At 43.0% G+C, this 22,095-nt stretch overlaps 1 protein-coding gene across 1 annotated transcript; it reads right to left on the bottom strand.

Moving 5' to 3' along the window:
* Positions 1-1,138: 1,138 nt before the first annotated feature.
* Positions 1,139-20,311, bottom strand: LOC120017943 (alpha-actinin-2). The gene is made up of 21 exons (XM_038960902.1): positions 20,020-20,311; positions 13,535-13,649; positions 13,334-13,453; positions 12,919-13,005; positions 12,602-12,689; positions 12,311-12,389; positions 10,823-10,904; positions 10,181-10,266; positions 9,243-9,335; positions 8,764-8,994; positions 8,378-8,525; positions 8,030-8,180; positions 6,764-6,872; positions 4,546-4,686; positions 4,026-4,208; positions 3,788-3,922; positions 3,421-3,600; positions 3,117-3,263; positions 2,317-2,382; positions 1,989-2,147; positions 1,139-1,791 (listed from the first exon to the last, which is right to left on the bottom strand). The coding sequence occupies exons 1-21, from the start codon at positions 20,149-20,151 to the stop codon at positions 1,633-1,635; spliced, it is 2,691 nt and encodes an 896-aa protein (XP_038816830.1). The 5' UTR covers positions 20,152-20,311; the 3' UTR covers positions 1,139-1,632.
* Between the last annotated feature and the right edge of the window lie 1,784 nt (positions 20,312-22,095).

Below are 22,095 nucleotides of genomic sequence, written 5' to 3'. Positions count from 1 at the left end.
CTGTTTTATATGGAAGCCCATAACGCCACCAATTGTATTTAATTGTATGAATCGTGATTTGCCAACATGCACAATTAGTCTGTGCTTTCGTCTGTTCAACTGTAGCCTACAGATAACAACGACAGCTGCAGGTAGCCTAGAGAAACAGCCTTTGTGCTCTGATCCTATCTGGGCCTGGCCAGGGAAAACTTAACATCATGATTTTATAGCATAAGACATGTATTTATAGCCCAAAATATCCCACATTTTAGGAAAATGTGAATGTGATCATATTTGGTTTATATTCACACTTCGGGTGGCTAGGCTACCTATGCCTTTAAAAAAAAACAAGTATTGACTGGAATTAATGAATCAACACAATAGTGATGACATTCAGTATGAGTATCTTTTTAATTACAGATGCAAAGGCCTAAATGATGCAATCCTGCATACAGCGAGCTCAGATCTGTTCATTTTTTGTCTGTTTTTGTCCAATCGCAGTTGTTCTTTCTTTGTCTGTGTAAAGGGTTTTAATGTTTCCATCCTCCCTAGGGCCAGGAGTTTTCCAGGGGCTTTTAAAAAACACATATGACTTGATTAGAAAAATTATCTGATGCCATCATAGCCCATATAAAACCTTTTTTTTGTACAGCTGATTTATTACTATGTCAAATGCTACAACTAGGGTACAGAGTTGGTTAGGTTAGCCTACTGCCAGATCATGAAAAACGGGCCCTAGGAAAACAATTTTCTCCCACCACTCTGGGACCTGTGGAGCCACCTCTGAAATCACCACACAATGTTACAAAAAAAAAAAAAAAAACATAGCCATCATTTGACATGTTTTTGGTGGTGAGGATGGGCTTCCATAGTTTTACCTGGCTCAGTGCAGCCGACAGCTACTGCAACAGTTTCAGAATGTAACTGGCTGTTACTGCAATATTCAGTCTCAAATATTAGGAAAATGTCTATACATTTCAACTGTTTGAAAAACATTGCTCTACTATTACCATTTATACTGTAGGTGTGTTGGCTCAATTAACAAGACAATTCTGTTTACACTGCTTCAAGGGGGGCAGCTGTTGAGAGAGTGTTGTGCACTACCTCCAGAGGTTTACATTTGAGTAACGTGTAGCCGACATGTTTACGAAAAATGTCTAGTAAGTGTGTGAAGAGGCTCTTAGCTTTGGGTTTGAGATGTATATATTTTGTGTGAACTGTGTAACGTATTGTTCAATCAATCACTCATAGCCTTTAGCCAAATTGTTCTTCATTTATATTGGGTAACTTGCGAGAAAAGTTAGCATAGAGCAGGCACCATGTGCTATGATTATATCACAAGTACATTTTGTTGACATAAACAACATGTGTGTCAATACTTTTTAGAATGGAGTATGAGAGGCACACTTGATAACCTTACACTGTTATCAGTGTGCTATCATAGAACCTATTATGATACTTAAATGGCATACTTTACTGTCATTTCAATCAAGCTTTTGCTAAAATAGTCCAGATCTATTCTCTCAAATCAGCAAACAGATATCCCAACATTTAAATAATCATAATCCTTGCTTTTACAGTGGATTAAAGGGGATTTCATCCAGAAGTTTTGGCTGGAGTCAAAAGGTCAATCTTGGGGGTCATCTTGCAGAGTTAGAGGTCACTCTCTCCGTAGAGGGCAGTGGAGAAGGCAGTGTAGTCTAGAGCCCCCACGGGTCCCCCTGGACCACTGTAGGGGGCCATCCTCAAGATGCAGTACTCTGCCTGATCAGGGGGGAGCTCCCTCCTCAGCTCCTCAACCAGGATGTAGGGCTGTGGAGGGGGGAGGAGAAGGGGTAGGGGGAGAGAACGGGCTCATTTAGAGAAGTCCGCTCTACCAAATTTTCCTAATCTGACAGAATAATATGCCTGTTTACTGTTATACTGAATTCACCCCTTCTGTGTGATTGACATGGTCCACTCAATTTCCACACTCCCATTCACTTTCTCTTTCTCTCGCACACACATACCTTATCGGCTGCCAGGATCCTGAAGGATGCCACGACCTGGTCGGCTGTGTCTGTGTCAGTGGTTTCTCTGGTCATAAAATCGATAAAGGATTGGAAAGACACCATGCCAGTGGCACTGGGATCTACCAGCATCATGATGCGGGCAAATTCCACTTCACCCTGACAGTCAAAGAGAGACAGAGATCAGGGAGAGAGAAATCAGAGAAAAGAACACATATCTTTATTCGTCATTGCGTCATTACACATACAGTATATTATCAATAGCTCTTGGTATTATTATGCATTGTTTCCATACTGTAATTCTGCATGAGCATATTGAGACTCCTACCAAATCATAACCCATGGAGATCAGACAGGCTCTAAAGTCATCAGTGTCCATCGCCCCGTGTTTCTTCTGTAGTCAGAGGTCAAGGGTCGTAGGGTGGAGGTTGGGAGTGGGTCACAGCACAGGGAGGAGAAGGGATGGGACAGGGAGGAGAAGGGAGACCAAGAGAAGGTGGATGGCAGAGCAGTGGAGATCAGGAATGGGAGAAGGCCAAAGCTAACACAGAGAAATGGACACATAGACACAACCAGACAGATGGACACAGTGACAAAGACAGTAACATTAGAAGACATGGAGAGAGAGACAATAAATACTTTAGTAGTCAATTCTAAATGAACTGTCATAATAGGCCAAAGCTGCTGCCACCAACATTGTCATGCTGTAGAGCCCAACTGTCAAAATATCGATACAACTAAAAAAATATGAGAGGTAGCAGCAGGTGTGGTCTACTCTAGAAGGGAGGGAAGAAGCCCAAGTCATCAGCGAGAGGGCAGTCAGGGATCATGAAAGGTTAGAGGTCAGTAGGGTTGAGTACCTGATGGTCATTGCCCACATGACCCAGGCTGATCAGACAGGCCTTGAACTCCTCACAACGCAGTTTGCCTGTGTTCTCCTGGGGCCAGGTGTTAGAGGGGGTGTTAGTCACACTCAGAAGTGTCTCTCTCTCACACACATGCAAGTGTCTATAACATGTATCAAAATACTTAGTTTTTTTTATAGACCTATACATTATGCCATTCAGGTTAAATGTTAATATATGAATCAGAGAACCGGGAGTACAGGAAGCGGAAGGAGCACTGTACCCGATCAAAGTGGTTGAAGGAAGAGCGGAACTCGTGCATCTGTTCCTGGCTGATGCCCTTGGCATCACGGGTCAGGATCTGGGTCTCGATCTCGTTGATGGTGCGGGCGATGGTGGTGAGGAGGAGCTCCCAGCCCACACGGATGTGCTGTTACCATGATGACAAGACAGATATAGACACAGACAGGCAGATTAACCAGCTGCCAATGAAATCTCAAAGACATCCATCATCATTATCCCCATGACCACATCTAATCTTAATAGACTGCATGCAGAGACCGTCTCTCTGTGGTGCTCTGCAGTACCTCCATAGTGTAGTTGGTGTGCTTGTTGTCAAACACCAGAGACTCCTGGATGAGCTGGTGGTCTCCCTCCAGCTTGTCGATGTTGGGCTTGTAGGTGACGATGACGTGCTCAAACTGCTTCAGCTGGGTCATCTGGTCCTCCAGGGTACCACCCACCTCCAGGGAGCAGCGGCCAATCTCCTGTCAGAACCACACATATGAGCAATTCAGGTTTTTGTTCCAGTTCCAAAGATACCCCTAGACCAGGGCTCTCCAACCCTGTTCCTGAAGAGCTACCATCCTGTAGGTTACAACCAGAGAGTAGCTCTCCAGGAACAGTGTTAGAGACCCCTGCCCTAGACAATAAACAGATGGCTGACTCTCTGACCTCCATCCTTGTCTGTATCCATGGTCCGATGAGGTTAGCCTGGACAGCAAACTGCCGTCTCAGCCTCTCGCTAGCATGCTGCCGGGCTAGCTCTTCCTGGAGGGAGCCTTCTCTCTGGGGAACCAGCTTCTTCACCTGGTCAGCAACATGACGACAACACATACATCAACCTGACAGAAAGTCACTGAGTATATGCATCCGTGTCTCAAGTGTACGTATGTGAATTTAGAGGTCCTACCCTGTCCCACTTGGCGAGGACTTCCTCGGTGGTGATGGTGCTGTAGGGGTTGATGAGGTTGGCCTTGATGCCATAGCTCTGGGAGATCTTCTGCACCTCCATGTGGATCCCCAGGACGGCCTGTCTCTCTCCGTCTGCCTCTGGGAGGGTGGCCTTGAACTGCTCATGGGAAGAGATCAGGCTCTGCAGGGAAGGAGGAGAGGAGAAGTTGCCATGTTGGCTTGTACTTACAAAAACATGGCAAGTAAAGGGCACTGTGTCAAAATGACGTAACAGTTGTAACAACCATAGAATGATTAAAATACTTATAGCGAGCATTATGGGGTGGCAGGTAGCCTAGTGGTTAGAGCGTTGGACTAGTAACCGAAAGGTTGCAAGATCGAATCCCCAAGCTGACAAGGTCAAAATATGTTGTTCTGCCACAGAACAAGCCTGTTAACCCACTGTTCCTAGACCGTCATTGAAAATAAGAATTTGTTCTTAACTGACTTGCCTAGTTAAATAAATAAAAATGATGTACCTGAACCTCATCGATAGTGTGTACAATAAACATGTCCTGCAGATCCTCCATGGCCCCTTCCATCCAGTTGTTGAAGGGTGCTGATCTCTTGGCAAACTCCAGGAACAACTGATCAATGGTTTCCAGCAACTTCTCTGTCCTCTGGAAAATAGGAGAGAAAAAAACACTTGTCATTAATCTCATTGACAATTCATCAACATTGCCTGTTTGGACTGCTAATCCCAGGATGCATCACATTGACATGACCCAATTGACCGCTGAATTGGCAAGGTGGTCTCCCTGCCCAAAGGAAGGGGTCTAATCCATATTAGACCCCTTCCTTTGGGCAGGTAGAGGGGGCAGACAGCAGCCCATGTCAGTCACCCTAATCCCAGGCCTGGCTGTTTTTCTTGACACATTTGTAGGTCATGAGTGCCCAGTGTGGATCAGAGGAAAAGGACTGTGGGCATCCTGCCAGCCAGATGCTGGACCGGTAACCATATCTACATACAGTGCCTTCAGAAATTATTCATACCCCTTGATTTATTCCACATTTTGTTGTGTTACAGCCTGAATTCACCCATCTACACACAATACCCCATAATGACAAAGTGAAAACATGTTTTATTGAAAATGCAATACAGAAATACCTAATTTACATAAGTCTCTAAGAACCATCCACACCTAGCTTTTGCAACATTTGTCCATTATTTTATAAAATTCTTCAAGCTCTGTCAAATGTGTTGTCGATCATTGTTAGACAACCATTTTCACGTCTTGCCATAGATTTTCAAGTAGATTTAAGTCAAAACTGTATCTCAGCCGCTCAGGAACATTCACTGTCTTCTTGGTAAGCAACTCCAGTGTAGATTCGGCCTTGTGTTTTAGGTTATTGTCCTGCTGAAAGGTGAATTCATCTCCCAGTGTCTGGTGGAAAGCAGACTGAACCAGGTTTTCCTCTAGGATTTTGCCTGTGCTCATCTCTATTCCATTTCTTTTTTATCCTGAAATACTACCCAGTCCTTAACGAGTGGTACTTAGGAATGGATTGGATTGGATTTGCTACAAACATATAACACTTTGTATTCAGAACAAAAAGTGAATTGCTTTGACACAATTTTTGCAGTATTACTTTAGCGCCTTGTTGTAAACAGGATGCATGTTTTGGAATGTTTTTATTCTGTACTGGTTTCCTTCTTTTCCCTCTGTCAATTAGGTTAATATTGTGTTACTACAATATTGTTGATTCATCCTCAGCCATTAAACTCTGTAACTGTTTTACAGTCACCATTGGCCTTATGGCAACTGAGTTAGGAAGGAAGGCTGTATCTTTGCAATGACTGGGAGTATTGATACACCATCCCAAGTGTAATTAATAACTTCACCATGCTCAAAGGGATATTCAATATCTGCTATTTACATTTTTAACCATCTACCAATAGGTTCCCTTCTATGCGAGACATTGGAAAACCGGCCTAGTCTTTGTGGTTTAATCTGTGTTTGAAATTCACTGCTCAACTGAGGGACCTTACAGATAATTGAATATGTGGGGTACAGAGATGAGGTAGTTATTCAAAAATCCTGTTAAACACTATTATTGCACACAAACCGAGTTCATGCAACTTATTATGTGACTTGATAAGAAAATGATTTACTCCTGAACTTATTTAGGATTGCCACAACAAAGTGGTTTAATACTTATTGACTCAAGACATTACAGCTTGTCATGTTTTATTTATTTGTAAGCAGTTCTAAAAACACAATTCCACTTTGACATTATGGGTTATTGTGTGTTTAGGCCAGTGACCATAAATCTCAATATAATATCATTTAAATTCAGGCTGTAACACAACTTCATGTGGGAAAAGTCAAGGGGTGTGAATACTTTCTGAAGGCACTGCAAATGTGCCATCAGTAGACTAAGTGGACACATTACCCCACCCTCCTCAATCAGCTGTGTATTCATATCTCACCCGTAGCTATCTCAATATAATATACATGAGATTTAGAATTATTATGGGTTAAGTTGTCCTGTGAACAATCCACCCCACCCCAAGGTAACGTCATTCATGGCCTTACCTCTTCAGCTCTCTTCTGGATTGATGGAACTGGTTCTTATTCCCACACTACCAAGCTGTACTGTGCTGGCTTACTTTTCACTTGGCACAGCAGCTTAGCCAGTTTACCTTAGCTGGGAATATAACATGTCATGTCCCAAACTTCAACCCCCTTCACTCACCTCCAGAGCCTCTCTCCTCTTCTGGGTCAGTGTACCAAGTTGATCCCACAGGTCACAGATTCTCTGGCACCTCTGGTTGACAGCAGCCACATCATAATAGTCCAGCTCACTGCACAACACCACAGGAAGCATACAGGTCAATGAAGAGCAACTTCAGACTGTTTGGTATTATTTAAGAAGAATTCCAGTCGTAGTCCTTGTCAAAGCCATGATTTTAGGAATAGGACTTGGTTGGGATGATGGTTAGGAGGGTTAGAGGGTCCTTTTTTCTCAATTTCCGCCTGACTGACATGCCCAAAGTAAACTGCCTGTTGCTCAGGCCCTGAAGCCAGGATATGCATATAATTGGCACCATTGGAAAGAAGACACTTTGAAGTTTGTAGAAATGTTAAAATAATGTAGGCGACTATAACACCATAGATATGGTGGGAGAAAATCCAAAGAAAAACCAACCAGAATTCTTTTTTTTTGAGAGCCCATGCTCTTACAATGGAACGTATAGGGAAATAATTAAATCTAGCTCCCAGTATGCAATTCCTATGGCTTCCACTAGGTGTCAGCACTCAATGTTCAAGGCTTCAGGCTTGTTTCTTCCAAAACGAGTAAGAATACTGAGTTTAACTACAGGGACACAGTCTTGGAAATCCGTGTGTGAGCGCGCCATGAAGAGAACACGCACCTGCTAATATTGGTTTCCTATTGAACATATTACTTTCCGTATGAAATATTATAGTTTGATTACATTTTAGGGTATCTGAGGATTAAATAGAAATGTATTTTGACTTGTTGAAACAAAGGTTAGGGGTAGATTTCCGATTCCTATCTTGGCATGTTGAACGAGTGGATTACTCAAATCGATGGCGCCAACTAAACTGACTTTTTGGGATATAAAGAAGGGACTACATGTTATAGCTGGGACCCTTTGGATGACAAATCAGAGGATGATGTTCAAAAAGTAAGTGAATATGTAATCGCTATTTGTGAATTTATGAAACCTGTGCCGGTGGAAAAATATTTTGATGCGGGGCGCCGTCCTCAAACAATCGCATGGCATGCTTTCGCTGTAAATCCTACTGTAAATCGGACAGTGCAGTTAAACTAACAATAATTTAAGCTTTCAACCGATATAAGACACTTGTATGTACCTAAATGTTTAATATCCATCATTTTTATGATTATTTATTTGAATTGTGCGCCCTCCAGGTTCACCGGAAGTTGTCCCGCTAGCGGGACGCCTAGCCTGAAGATTAAAGGAAGGATCCATACTTGAGCTCCTGTGCGATGGCAGCGATCTGCTCCACCCTGTCCTGATGAGCAGCCAGGTCACTCTCAAACGACTCGTGTTTCCGTAGCAACGCCCGCACCTCTGTCAGGGTGGCCGTCTCGTAGTCCTTCTGAGATAGAATCAGCTCTTTACCTGGGTCATACACACAGACAGCGAGAGAAACTGAGACATTAGCCAAAACAAATGTTGAAGATTTACTGACATTTTCCCATTGACATAGCTCTAAGGATTTGGAGCTAATCAATTACATTCAAACTTCAAACTCGAGACAAACCAGAAACATAAGTAAACCCTCTACAGACAGACAGACAATCATATCCCAGACATACCATTAGCCCAGGTCTCATGGGTGCTGGCTTTCTGGCAGAACTTTTCAGCCAGGTGGTCCAGTCTCTCGAGCTTTCGGATCTCTGTCAGAAGCCACTCCTCGTAGCCTTTCTCTGCCCCCTCCAGCCCCTGCCATGCACTGGCTATGTCCTACAGCCACATCGAGACACAAAGACACGGGTCAAAACCAGCAAAGCACCACGCTCAGTAGATATGCTATTAAAAAGGCTTTTAACTCTATCAGCGTTTTGGCAAAAGTGCCTTGGTGTTTACCTTGGTATTTTGGATGATCTATATCCAAAGCTATCTATAACTACTGTGATTTGACTGATGACTGTTTCATCAGTTTGATATGATGTATCATTGAATGCTGGGTGTTTACACTTACAGACACCATCTTTCCCTCCGAGGGCATGAAAGCGGGACGGTTGCTGATGCGCAGCTTGGTCTGCAGGGTGTTGAAGCTGATCTCCAGCTGGCACTTCTCCTGCACCTTGGGGGGCTTGTGCATGCGGCGGTAGTCTCTGAAATCTTCTAGCTTTCTCTGCATCTCAACCATGGTCTTCTCTGCAGTCCTGTTCTCCAACCATGGGGTGGTCCGGCAGACCCACTCCAGTAGCTACGGAACACAGTGGGTGATGATGGGGTGGAGCTTCATTTGCGGTTCATTTGTTGTCATTCCTCTCAATTCAGTTAAGTAGGAATTCGACATTGAATTTTATTTAAATACTGGGAAATTCTATTCCTACAAGTTTGTGTAAGACAATGGACTTTTTGAGTATTCAGATTGGGGTAGAAGTAGCTCTCCTAAGAAAGTTTACCAATATGAAAGCATATGTCCAAATGTATGCTTCTGTGTTGCTTTACCTCGCTGGCCAGCCTCTCGTATTCCTCCATCAGTTTCTCATTCTCCTGGTTCACACCCAGCACTTTACAGATCCTGTTAGCCGCCGTCTCAGCCTACCAAGGGGAGGGAGGAAAGAGAGGTGAGTGGAGAGGAGAAAGAGTGGTGAGGGAGGAAAGAGAGGTGAGGGGATGGAAGGGGAGGGGAGAAGGAGAAGTGAGGGAAGGGGGGAAAGAGATTTGAGGGGAGGGGGAAAGAGAGGTAAGGGGAGGGGGGAAAGAGTGGTGAGGGGAGGGGGAAAGAGAGATGAGGGGAGGGGAGAAGTGAGGGGAGGGGGGAAGGAGAAGTGAGGGGAGGGGGAAGGAGAAGTAAGGGAAGGGGGGAAAGAGTTGAGGGGAGGGGGAAGGAGAAGTGAGGGAAGGGAGGAAAGAGAGTTGAGGGGAGGGGGGAAAGAGTGGTGAGGGATGGGGGGGAAAGAGAGTTGAGGGGAGTGGGGAAAGAGTGGTGAGGGGAGGGGGGTAGGAGAAGTGAGGGGAGGGGAGGGGGGAAAGAGAGTTGAGGGGAGGGGGGAAAGAGGTTAGGGGAGGGGGAAGGAGAAGTGAGGGGAGGGGGGAAAGAGAGCTGAGGTGAGAAAGAGAGGTGAGGTGGTTCTTGTCTCATATCTAATGCAATTTCTCATGCAATACAATTCCTCATACAGTACACCCCCCCCACCCCCAACACGCACACCATTTAAGTCATACTTTTAACGCAATCTGTGTGCATCGTTCCAAAAACATTAATTTCAAAGTGAAACTCACAATTTGCCAACTTAATAGAATTATGACCTCAAACAACTCGTAGGCTAGAGAGGAGTGATTGACATATGGTAATCATCATCAATTGGTTTTGGAGGTATTGTACCCACAACACATTGCATTCACAAACGCAATTCAAACTGTTCATGGTGCAAGCTGTATACCTGCTCGGCTCCAGCAAATGCATGATAGAAGCAGGACACATAGGTCATGATAGCTCTCTCATCAGGCTTGGGGGTGTTGATGATGTCTACAGAGGGAGGGAGGGACAGAAAAGGGTGACAGACAACAAGTACAAAAGGAGGAAGATAGGGAAGGTGGAGACAGGAAACACAAGAACACTGACAGAGGAAAAGGACCACAGATCGACTCCAAACCTGAACATCGTAGCGCAGGGCTATCCTGGAGGGAAGGTGGGGTGGTCTATGGCAAAGAGATCTAAACAAGGACCAGGTCACGTTGACACTAGGACTACACAGCATCAATGTCCCCTCACCTTCTGTACCACTGCAAATGTGTGATACAAACTGGACATATAGGTCATAACAGTCCTGTCGTCTGGCCTGGCTGCGCTTATAAAATCTGTGTGGGGAGACCAGGCACATAGGACTTCATCATTACAATGTGCATACAAGTACAGACAATCTTCCTGGCAATCTCTTCCAGGCAATCCTGTAACAAAACCCACAGTCTGACTCCCACCATTACAGTACCAGGTAAGATGGTTTATGTTTTCATAATGAGCAGAATGACATGCCTATAGCTAATGGCGATTTTCAAAACGTTGTTTCCTTAGAAGACATTACCTTCTGCGTCCAGCATCTTGGGAATATCCAGGTGCTTCTCTGCTATTTCAAATGCCAGGTTCAGGTTCCCCATAGGATCATCCTAGAAAAGTATAAATATTATAGAAACATACTTTCCAATTAAACTAATAAACAAAGTCATGTTCTCATTTACTTTTTATATGAGAAAACATGTGCATGTGTACAGTATTTGAAACCAGTTTACAAACTGTCGTGTATCCAGTGATGGAATTAACCAAACAGGTGACAGACAGTCAGTAAGTGCCTCCTCACTAATGGGGTAGGGTGAGTCAGTGTGTTTAGTGGGAGGAGAGGGCTCATGCTGCTGCTATTGTCCTAAGTCTGTTCCACTGATGCCGGCCGAGGGGAAAAGGCCTGTTACAGGACAGTGGCAGCTGCAGAGATCCAGGGCGGGCAGATACCCATGAGCCTGTTCCCCACACGGAGACATTTCAGCAAGCTAACACTCAGGGCTTACTGAGCCCGCTCACCTGGAGCCAGACATGACAGCTGACAGGGTCTGTCTAGGCTCAATGCACGCGTGGGAGTGTTGGGGGGGCAGAGGGGCATATAAAGGTGATTCTGATATAGGTGTGTGCGTGCGCGTGTGTGTGTGTGCATATGTACGAGAGAGGGGGGACACCTCTACTGAAACCCAAAGCCTCTGGCTTTCCAAAAGATTTGGGTTCCACAGATCTATCCATTTTCCTGTCTATTTCCAAACAACCGTGAATAGATTGATTGCCCTATAAAGAGCATTACCAGGCACAGGTATCTGCCAGCCACAGCTGAGGTAAACCCTGGGCTCTCCTGGGATGTGACTCACATTTCTCTGTCTATTCCCAGTCAGGACTAAGTCAGTTCAGGATGGAGATTTAAATGTCAGTCACTATTAAAAAGACCACAGCTTACAAGGTGTAAGGAGAAACATGTATATTCCACACTGTGGCCTACTCTTTACACTTACACATTTTATTTGACAAAATGTGTCTATACACAACACCTGAACACCGATACACCAATATACTCTTGAACTCTAATGAACGCACTATAGTGACCCAGTCTACCAAAGGATAAGCCTAGAACAGCATACAACTACACAGTGCACACGCAATTCTACACACAACATCGTCTACTTTTTATTTACACATACGATACCTTCAGATTGTGATAGTTGATTAGATCTGGCCTGTGTTTGTGTATCAGGGCACAGAAGGCTAAACCGTCCTTCCAGCTTTATACAATGGTGGGCCAGGTGAGCATGTCATTAAGACAGTGAATGCAGACATCAGTAAGGAGAAATTGGGCGAGTTAAACATAACAAAGCACTCTAATATCTGCTTTTCTAAAGTCAATAACTTTCTGTTAATCCACGCTGTGTGAAAAGACTGGAGTTATTACTCTGGACATAGGGAACCCTTCCTTCTCTGTTAGTATGTGGGAGGCACTTGACACCATCATGGTTAGTGTTTGGGACACACAAGAGACCTTGTTGAGCTTAGCGTAGTCGATGAGGTCAGGCCTGTGTCTGTGAATCAGGGCACAGAAGGCCAGTCCGTCCTTCCAGCTTCACCAGCAGGCAGCAGAGATAACCAGGTCAGAGGTCAGAAGTCAGAGTGGTATGATAACTGAGTAAAGCAGAGTTTACCAGTGCTGGTCCTAGAGAGCTACAGTGTTTGCAAGCTTTGCCTGTCTTATCACTTAGTACTAACACATTAGTACAGAATATAATAAAATAGAAAAAAGACATATTAGTCAAAGCCTAAAAAGTGTTCTCACCTAACATGGAAGTTCTGGACATTGACGTTCCTGTAGGGGGCAGTCTTTCTCTGACACCACAAGAGAAGGCCTTCCTTTGCAGAGGTTTCTGAGAGGAGAGATAAATAGTTCTTCAACAGCGCTATTCCCCAGTGAGATCTCTATTTAATTAAACCAGGAAGTCAATACAGATCATCTCTTTTCAAGGGAGACCTGGCCAAGAAGGTAGCTACAGTATAAAAACACTGTGAATCCATATGCAGGACATAATCTATTATACAATGGTAATAAAGGCATATTTTTAAGTATCCTATTTTGTTTGAATTGTTGTATCTTACCTTCTACAGAGATGTCCTGGATGGCAAAGCGGAGGATGATGGTCCATATCATTCCAAGTGTCATCTTAATGTTACCATCCACAATTTCTGAGGGGAAAACATCCAATTACCATCAGATCCATCACATAATTAGAGTGGGAACTGCAAAAAGATAATGGGGTGGCAGGTAGGCTAGCGATTAAAAGTGATGGGCCAGTGACTGAAAGGTCGCTGGTTCGAATCCATGAGCCAACTAGGTGAAAAATCTATCGTTGTCTCCTTGAGCAAGGCACTTAACCCTAATTGCTCCTGTAAATTACTCTGGATAAAAGTGTCTGCTAAATGACTAAAATATAAAATAATGAATGGATCAATCAAATAAATCAAAAGATACTGAGCTGCCTGAACATGAAGTACTGCCTGAATAAAACATCACCTTCAGCTCCAATAGAGACAAGTTTCACTCCTTTGCTGGTGATGAAATCTAAGGCTTTGTTGACGTTGGCAATCTTGTGAAAACGCATCTTCCCTCTGTCAGGCTTGGGTAACCTCTCACCTGGGAGAAACAAACAGCATTTAACTCTAAGTGTAATGACTACCAATCAATGTATTCAACTATATATTCAACAAACATTACCTGAAATAACTTCCAAGAGAAGCATGAGTTTGAGGCCATTCCTAAAGTCGTCCTCAATGTTCTCAATCTGTGTTCCTGCTTTCCTCAGGTGGGAGTTACACCAAGCTGTGAAGGTCTACAAAGGAAATTTTATTTTGGTGAGTAAAATACAAATAGTACAATTTAATCTTCACATAACTTTGATGCAGTGATTTCAAATTAGGATGGGGTTGAGCATTGATGATAGAGACTTCCTGTGAGCTCATCAGTGAACCTTGAGTGAGTTTTCCATTAATGGTCTTATTCATCTAAAGTAGGATGTTCCACAGCGGTTTAAAACTTGAACAGTGAATTTGACATGACCTTTTCCAATTGGAAGGATCATATACGCTTCCCATTTGAAAGTGTTTGCCAACCAACGTTATGAAAGTAGCTACCTCCCCAATTTCTTTCATCACAATATGGATTTTTGTCCATATCGCCCAGCTCTAGTATATAGCCTGGTTGTAAACATACAAGAGAACAGCTTAGCAGGACTTAGCCGGAGGTCATAAATTGTGATGACTCTGGTACCTATGGCAAGTGCCACATATTGAGATTAACCTATTTGTTGACGGTCAGCAAACCCCTTGGTTTAAAATAACACCTTCCCTCCAACCAACCTAGCGCCTATTGTAAAGGATAAAATAATTTGTGCTCCCACATACACAGGAATTTGATTTTAATTATGTGTTCATGCTTTGTACTGTATTATTATGCAAGACTTCAACATGAGCACTCTCTCCTGCTATGTTTATATTAAGTTATCTCACAACAGCAACCAGAACGCAAAGGCAATCAACACTGTACAGTTGAAAGCCCTGAGCAGACCCCAGCTCACTTTCCAGAGGATATAAGGTGTTCAATTTAGCATGCTCTCGTGGTCCTAGTGATAAGAGACAGGGAGAAAACATTTTCACTGAATATCAAGATGAGATGAAAATGCCACATGCAAACAGTGCATTCTTCTCTCACTTGTTTCTCTTTGCAAAGAAAAGAGACACACTTTTACTAAAATGTTAACTACTGTTGGGTAAATAAAAAATGCTAAGTGGAGCTATTGCCATATTGCTTTCCCAATCTATCCAGCCCTTCCAGGTATGTGAATACCGATAGGGCAGAGGCTAAAACGGGTGGAGGGCTATGGGACTAAATTGAAACACCTAAATATGTAATTTCTTGGATGTGTCACAAACTGGGAGTGATCTAAAGTAAATTGAATTGGATACTTTGAACATCTCTTCTCAAATGGCCTCAGTGGATCAGCCTCAATTAGACTCCTTACAACAACCAGGAATGTGATTTCTAAATCTGCCTCCAGCTTCCATCTACAGTGTTGACGGTAGTGTGTGTAAACACAGGGAATGTTTGTAGGCTTTATTGACATGCTGTGTTTTCAAGCCATTCCAGTTCACACAGCATGACTGGGAGAGTGATCCTCTGGCCCTTAAGTTCTTATAGCACATAGCCTGGTCCCCCAGAGGCTGTGGGTTAATGTCACCCATCTGGAGAGACTGCCCGGGGGAATGACTGTCCTAATTAGGAATATTAGAGGCTTTGAAACAAAGGCTGCATTACACATAACAAAAGAGACCAAAGTGTACGTGACATTGAACGGCTGCCTCCTCTTTAGAACATGGCTGGCCCTCCAGACCCGATCCCGCCAGAGTTGTCGACCCCCCACCCCTTTTCCCCCCTCCATCAGCCCTGACGATCAGAGCTAAATATATTTATGAATCATGTCCAATGAGGACCACCCGTCATTGAAGTAGCTGAGCCTTTGTGACTTTATGGGGTGTGTTCCGGAGGTAAAGAATCTAAGTTCAATAATGTTTTGTAAGGTGTCTAAGAATCCTACATTTATTTTTATATAAAAGAAAAATAGGTGATTTTACTAGATCATTTCAAACTTGTTCAAACACCTGAGGCTGTTTCTTCATTGTTTTCAGTCTTGATTCCAAGAATGTCTTATGTGCCAAGGTTATTTTCACGACACCAGGCCAAATCAGTGGGTGGCATACCTGGTTGTGTCAGGTGGAACACCTAGCATGTGCTACAACATTGTAGCGTAATGGGCATGTTAGGATAAAGGTAAGAACAGTTCAGGGTGTCAGCAGGTCTTATTCAAGGCCAGCCCTGTCTTCCCCTGTGGCTCTTACTGGGTAATAGGATTAAAGTTAAGGGAAATTATTAGGGAAAGCTAATATAGTCCCACTTAAGACGCCAGAGAAGATACTGAGAACTGAAACAAATCCCACGTGGTCAAAATTGCTATCCAACTATACCAGGCAGAAGGCCCTCAGTAGGCACATACAGTTGAAGTCGGGAGTTTACATACACCTTAGCCAAATACATTTAAACTCAGTTTTTCACAATTTCTGACATTTAATCCTAGTAAAAACTCCCTGTCTTAGGTCAGTTAGGATCACCACTTTATTTTAAGAATGTGAAATGTCAGAATAATAGTAGAGAGAAGGATTTATTTCAGCTTTTATTTCTTTCATCACATTCCCAGTGGGTCAGAAGTTTACATACACTCAATTAGTATTTGGTAGCATTGCCTTTAAATTGTTTAACTTGAGTCAAATGTTTTGGGTAGCCTTCCCACAATAAGAATTTTGGCCCATTCCTCCTGACAGAGCTGGTGTAAATGAGTCAGGTTTGTACGCCTCCTTGGTCGCACACACTTTTTCAGTTCTGCCCACAAATGTTCTATAGGTATGAGGTCAGGGCTTTGTGATGGCCACTCCAATACCTTGACTTTGTTGTCCTTAAGCCATTTTGCCACAACTTTGGAAGTATGCTTGGGGTCATTGTCCATTTGGAAGACCCATTTGTGACCAAGCTTTAACTTCCCGACTGATGTCTTGAGATGTTGCTTCAATATATCCACATAATTTTCCTGTCTCATGATGCCATCTATTTTGTGAAGTGGACCAGTCCCTCCTGCAACAAAGCACCCCCACAACATGATGCCTCCACCCCCGTGCTTCACGGTTGGGATGGTGTTCTTCGGCTTGCAAGCCTCCCCCTTTTTCCTCCAAACATAACGCTGGTCATTATGGCTAAACAGTTCTATTTTTGATTCATCAGACCAGAGGACATTTCTCCAAAAAGTACAATCTTTGTCCCCATGTGCAGTTGCAAACCGTAGTCTTGCTTTTTTATGCCGGTTTTGGAGCAGTGGCTTCTTCCTTGCTGAGCGGCATTTCAGGTTATGTCGATATAGGTCTCGTTTAACTGTGGATATAGATACTTTTGTGCCTGTTTCCTCCAGCATCTTCACAAGGGCCTTTGCTGTTGTTCTGGGATTGATTTTCACTTTTCACACCAAAGTACGTTCATCTCTAGGAGAGAGAACGTGTCTCCTTCCTGAGCGGTATGACGGCTGCGTAGTCCCATGGTGTTTATACTTGCGTACTATTGTTTGTACAGATGAACGTGGTACCTTCTGGCATTTGGAAATTGTTCCCAAGGATGAACCAGACTTGTGGAGGTCTACACATTTTTTTCTGAGGTCTTGGCTGATTTCTTTTGATTTTCCCATTATGTCAAGCAAAGAGGCACTGAGTTTCAAGGTAGGCCTTGAAATACATCCACAGGTACACCTCCAATTGACTCAAATTATGTCAATTAGCCTATCAGAAGCTTCTAAAACCATGACATAATTTTCTAGAATTTTCCAAGCTGTTTAAAGGCACAGTCAACTTAGTGTATGTAAACTTCTGACCCACTGGAATTGTGATACAGTGAGTTATAAGTGAAATAATCTGTCTGTAAACAATTGTTGGAAAGATTACTTGTGTCATGCACAAAGTAGATGTCCTAAACGACTTGCCAAAACTACAGTTTGTTGACAAGAAATTTGTTGAGTGGTTGAAAAACGAGTTTTAATGACTCCGACCTAAGTGTATGTAAACTTCCGACTTCAACTGTAGGTCTTCTTTAGCACGCACCTAAAATAAATATTTGTTTTGCCTCATTAAACCAAGATATTTGAGGAACAGTTCAACCTCTTCCATAGCAATAAAGTTTGTGGAAATGGTGAAATGCTCTGCTGACAAGTATTTTTCAACCCGCTCATACAGTAGTAATAAAGGCCTAGTGCACAAATATTATTATTTTTGTATATACATTACAAGTCAAAAGTTTGGACACACCTACTCTATCCAGGGTTTTTCATTATTTTTACTATTTTCTGCGTTGTAGAATAATAGTGACGACATCAAAACTATTAAATAACACATATGGAATCATGTAGTAACCAAAAAAGTATATTTGAGATTCTTCAAAGTAGCCAACCTTTGGCTTGATGACAACTTTGCACACTCTTGGCATTCTCTCAACCAGCTTCATGAGGTAGTCACCTGGGATCCGTCTTGTTAAAAGTTTATTTGTGGGATGTCTTTCCTTCTTAATGCGTTTGAGCCAATCAGTTGTGAGGTGACAAGGTAGGGGTGGTACACAGAAGATAGCTCTAATTGGTAAAAGACCAAATCCATATTATTGCAAGAACAGCTCAAATTTGCAAAGAAAAATGACAGTCCATCATTAATTTAAGACATGAATGTCAGTCAATACGGAAAATGTCAAGAACTTTTAAAGTTTTCAAGTACAGTCACAAAAACTAACCATCACTATGATGAAACTGGCTCTCATGAGGATCGCCACAGGAAAAGAAGACCCAGAGTTACCTCTGCTGCAGAGGATAAGTTCATTAGAGTTACCAGCCTCAGAAATTGCAGCCCAAATAAATGCTTTACAGAGGTCAAGTAAAAGACACTTCTCAACATCAACTGTTCAGAGGAGACTGCGTGAATCAGGCCTTCATGGTCGAAAATGCTGCAAAGAAACCACTACTAAAGGCCACCAATAATAAGAAGAGACTTGCCTGGGCCAAGAAACATGAGCAATGGACATTAGACCGGTGGAAATCTGTTCTTTGGTCTGATGAGTCCAAATTTGAGATTTTTGGTTCCAACCGCCCTATCTTTGTGAGACGCAGTGTAGGTGAACGGATGATCTCCGCATGTGTGGTTCCCATCGTGAAGCATGGAGGAGGAGGTGTGATGGTGTGCGGGGAGTTTGCTGGTGACACTGTCGGTTATTTATTTAGAATTCAAGGCACACTTAACCATTATGGCTACCACAGCATTCTGCAGCGATACGCCATCACATCTGGTGTCCGCTTAGTGGACTATCATTTGTTTTTCAACAGGATAATGACCCAACACACCTCCAGGCTGTGTAAGGGCTGTTTGAGCAAGAAGGAGAGTGATGGAGTGCTGCATTAGATGACCTGGCATCCACAGTCACCCGACCTCAACCCAATTGAGATGTTTTGGGATGAGTTGGACCGCAGAGTGAAGGAAAAGCAGCCAACAAGTGCTCAGTATATGTGGGAACGCCTTCAACTTTTGGAAAAGCATTCCAGGTGAAGCTGGTTGAGAGAATGCCAAGAGTGTGCAAAGCTGTCATCAAGGCAAAGGGTGGCTACTTTGAAGAATCTCAAATCTAAAATATATTTTGATTTGTTTAACACTTTTTTGGTTACTACGTGTTATTTCATAGTTTTGATGTCTTCACTATTATTCTACAATGTAGAAAATAGTCAAAATAAAGAAAAACCCTTGAATGAGCAGGTGTGTGTGTGTGTATATATATATATATATATCACATTTAGAGCACTGCACCACTCGTGATTGGGAGTCCCACAGGGCGGCGCATAATTGGCCCAGCATCGTCTGGGTTTGGCCGGTGTAGGCCGTCATTTTAAATACAAATTTGTTCTTAACTGACTTGCCTAGTTAAATAAAGGTTACAAATTGTGATTTATCAGGGGTGCTGCAGCACCCTCAGCACCCCTTCTTCCCGCTGCGATGAGCATTTCGAAGGAAGACATAATAACCTTTTGTTTGAGACCAGTTCATGGATACTGAGTTGGGGGCCTAATATTCACATGCTTGGAACAGTATTTTGTGGTTTCTATAAACAAAATAGTTCCACACTAAGGACACTGGATTAACCTACTATAATGCCTTTTGGTCTCGAAGTTAAAATTAGATATAGCATTCATTCTAATCCCAAGGACGTCATCATGTGTTAGAAGCATCTGTTGACAGTTCTCATTCCTCGCGTATCAGTGGAATGGCAACAGTCTTAAGAGCCGCTCATTGAGCTATTGTTAGCTGGTACCCACCGCATCCGTCCGTCAATATTCCCGTCAACTGGAGCCAAGACAGACCCCCGGCTCCGGCTGAACCAAATACCAGGAACAAGAGACAGAGTTTTGAGCCTGCGCTCAACGTGAATAACTCAATATTAAATTAATAAAACAATGGAAATGCAAACAAATGTTAATTTGCTCTCATATGAACTCCCAATCCCGTGCGTAAAGTAGTCCTACTGTACTGCGTAACGTTAATTTGTTAAATTGGTTATCTGCAGGTCATCTTCTCTTGACTTACCTTTCTTTGCTGTTTTTCCCAGGCAGGGTCCAGCAACATGTCCCTGTCCCACTCATCCTCCTGTATCATGTAGTCCTCCTCATCCCCGAATCCGTTATTATAATGCACTGTCGTCTCTATTTGGGTCATCATTGCGTCTTAAGTCTTTGTATTCCCCCAAATTCAAATCGTTTTTGTCCTCCAATATCCTTATCTATTTAGACTCTGATAATTTAATATTTTTTTCTGGGCTGGGTAACTTCCTCTGTCTCCCTATCTTTCTATTTGACTCCCTCTCTCACACGCTTGCCGGTGTTCGGTCTGGCCGCAGTTGCCACAGTGGAACAAATGCTGATAGCAATTAGTACTGACAGGTCACATGGCAGGCGCGCAGGGCGCTATACACTCAGAGGAAACACTCTTATCACGCCACTTCGATGTAGCAGGTTAGGGAAACGTATGCAGCAGGTTAGGAGACTGAGGTTAAAGTTAGGGAAAGGGTTAGTGAAAATGCTTCCCTAACCTGCTACGAATATCACTTTGTATCGAAGTGGCGTGAAAAGAGTGTGCCCCATCATGATTGTGGGGGATCGGTAGGCGGATCGGCTAATAAGCCAGGGGAGGCGTCACTCTACGAATCTTAATTGGACAAAGCCTATAATTTGTCAAGGAATCCTATTTGTAGATCAGTGATTCTACACCTCACTTTGCTCAAGCTGACCCTCTCCTAAGCACTCGGAAGTTGTAGTAAATTAGGGGCAGTTGAGACAATGAAACCATGTTGTGGCGAACTCGGGGAGTAGGGAGGACCTGGACTCGAACCCAGTGACTGTCCAGCCAACACCTTAACCGTTAAGCCAAAATGTCCGACCTATTGGCGTAATGGTTCATGTGTTGGCTTGACTGTCTTGTCATCGGAGAGGTCATCGGAGAGCTGTGTACAAGTGAGAGGCTTGGTATAGAGAAAAATGAAGAAACGCTATCCCCTTATAGTGTGCGCATAGATAGGTTCGGTTTGCTCCTGGCAGAACTCGGCTATGCAATGCATACTCCCGAAAGACCTTCGCTTGAAAAACAAGAAAAAAGCTGCAATATTACTGTTGTTTGTCCCTCTTGAGCCACCGTAGCAACAACATATTCAAAAACACTCTCAATAGTGTCTGATTTAATTTAAGATAAATAAAGAGGTCTGTCATTAATGTTGAGGTTTTTGCAGAGGTTAGTCTTGCAATTTTACAGCAGTATTTCGGAGAGTGACATTTTTTTCATGAAAATTAGTCATCTATTGTTGGATGACAACAAACACTTAATGACTTAATGTTTCCACTTTAACTAGGAGTATTACTGTTGATCAATCACCAACGAAGGGGCCTAGACCTTGACTACTGGACTTCGACTTGTGCACAAACAGCCACATTTTTTGGGGGACTAAGACCAAAAACAAAAACGTCACGAAATGTTGTCAAAATATATGCGTGAAATGTTTCAGCTGGGAAGCATAAGATATGCTTTAGGAAAGGGATAATGTAATGACCTCAGGCTCCTCAAGAGGTTCAGAGCTCTTGGCATAGAGTCACATAGTGGAGGTGTCATAATACCCATAAAACCTAGTGGCCAAACAGGGAAATGGTTCCAATCGTTTTTCCACCGTTCATTTTTCCCAGGGGGGATTTTAGAAACACTAAAATAAGGGCTGTGCATCATGTAGGCTTACCCTGGCATGACGTTTTGATAACCATGTAAATCTCTCTCAGACAAGGTGACTTTTATCAATATATTCAGATCTATTTACTCTCAGATTCGAGAATGCTAATCAGCATCAAAGTAGACATCAAGCAAAACTACAAATCCCTGCAAGCTCCTGCGTGTCATCTCTAGCTGAGACCTTTGCTAAAAGGTGTTGTGTTAATTTAAAACTTGCACAAGACAGTTCACAAAATTGTCCATTTAAAGACATTTTTCCCATTTATTCATTACTACATTTATCTAACATTAGATAGTTAATCCAGAGATTCTTACCTTTGCCTCGATTTGGCAGCTTCGTCCATACCATCATGGCATTTGTAGTTCTTTATGATAGGCACAATAGCAGCTAAT

Source organism: Salvelinus namaycush, chromosome 22 (assembly GCF_016432855.1).
Source record: "Salvelinus namaycush isolate Seneca chromosome 22, SaNama_1.0, whole genome shotgun sequence".
NCBI classification, from domain to species: domain Eukaryota; kingdom Metazoa; phylum Chordata; class Actinopteri; order Salmoniformes; family Salmonidae; genus Salvelinus; species Salvelinus namaycush.
The sequence above is the reverse complement of the archived record's forward strand: the minus strand, read 5'-3'. Positions and strand labels throughout refer to the sequence as shown.

Bases quoted from the DNA above. Each gene is read 5' to 3' on its own strand.
- LOC120017943 (XM_038960902.1), bottom strand. From the start codon at position 20,151: ATGATGACCCAAATAGAGACGACAGTGCATTATAATAACGGATTCGGG. The intron at 4,687-6,763 runs GTGAGTGAAGGG...CCTATTTTCCAG, and splicing joins AGAGGAGAGAGGCTCTGGAG to AGGACAGAGAAGTTGCTGGA. The intron at 2,148-2,316 runs GTAGGAGTCTCA...TTTGACTGTCAG, and splicing joins TCTCCATGGGTTATGATTTG to GGTGAAGTGGAATTTGCCCG.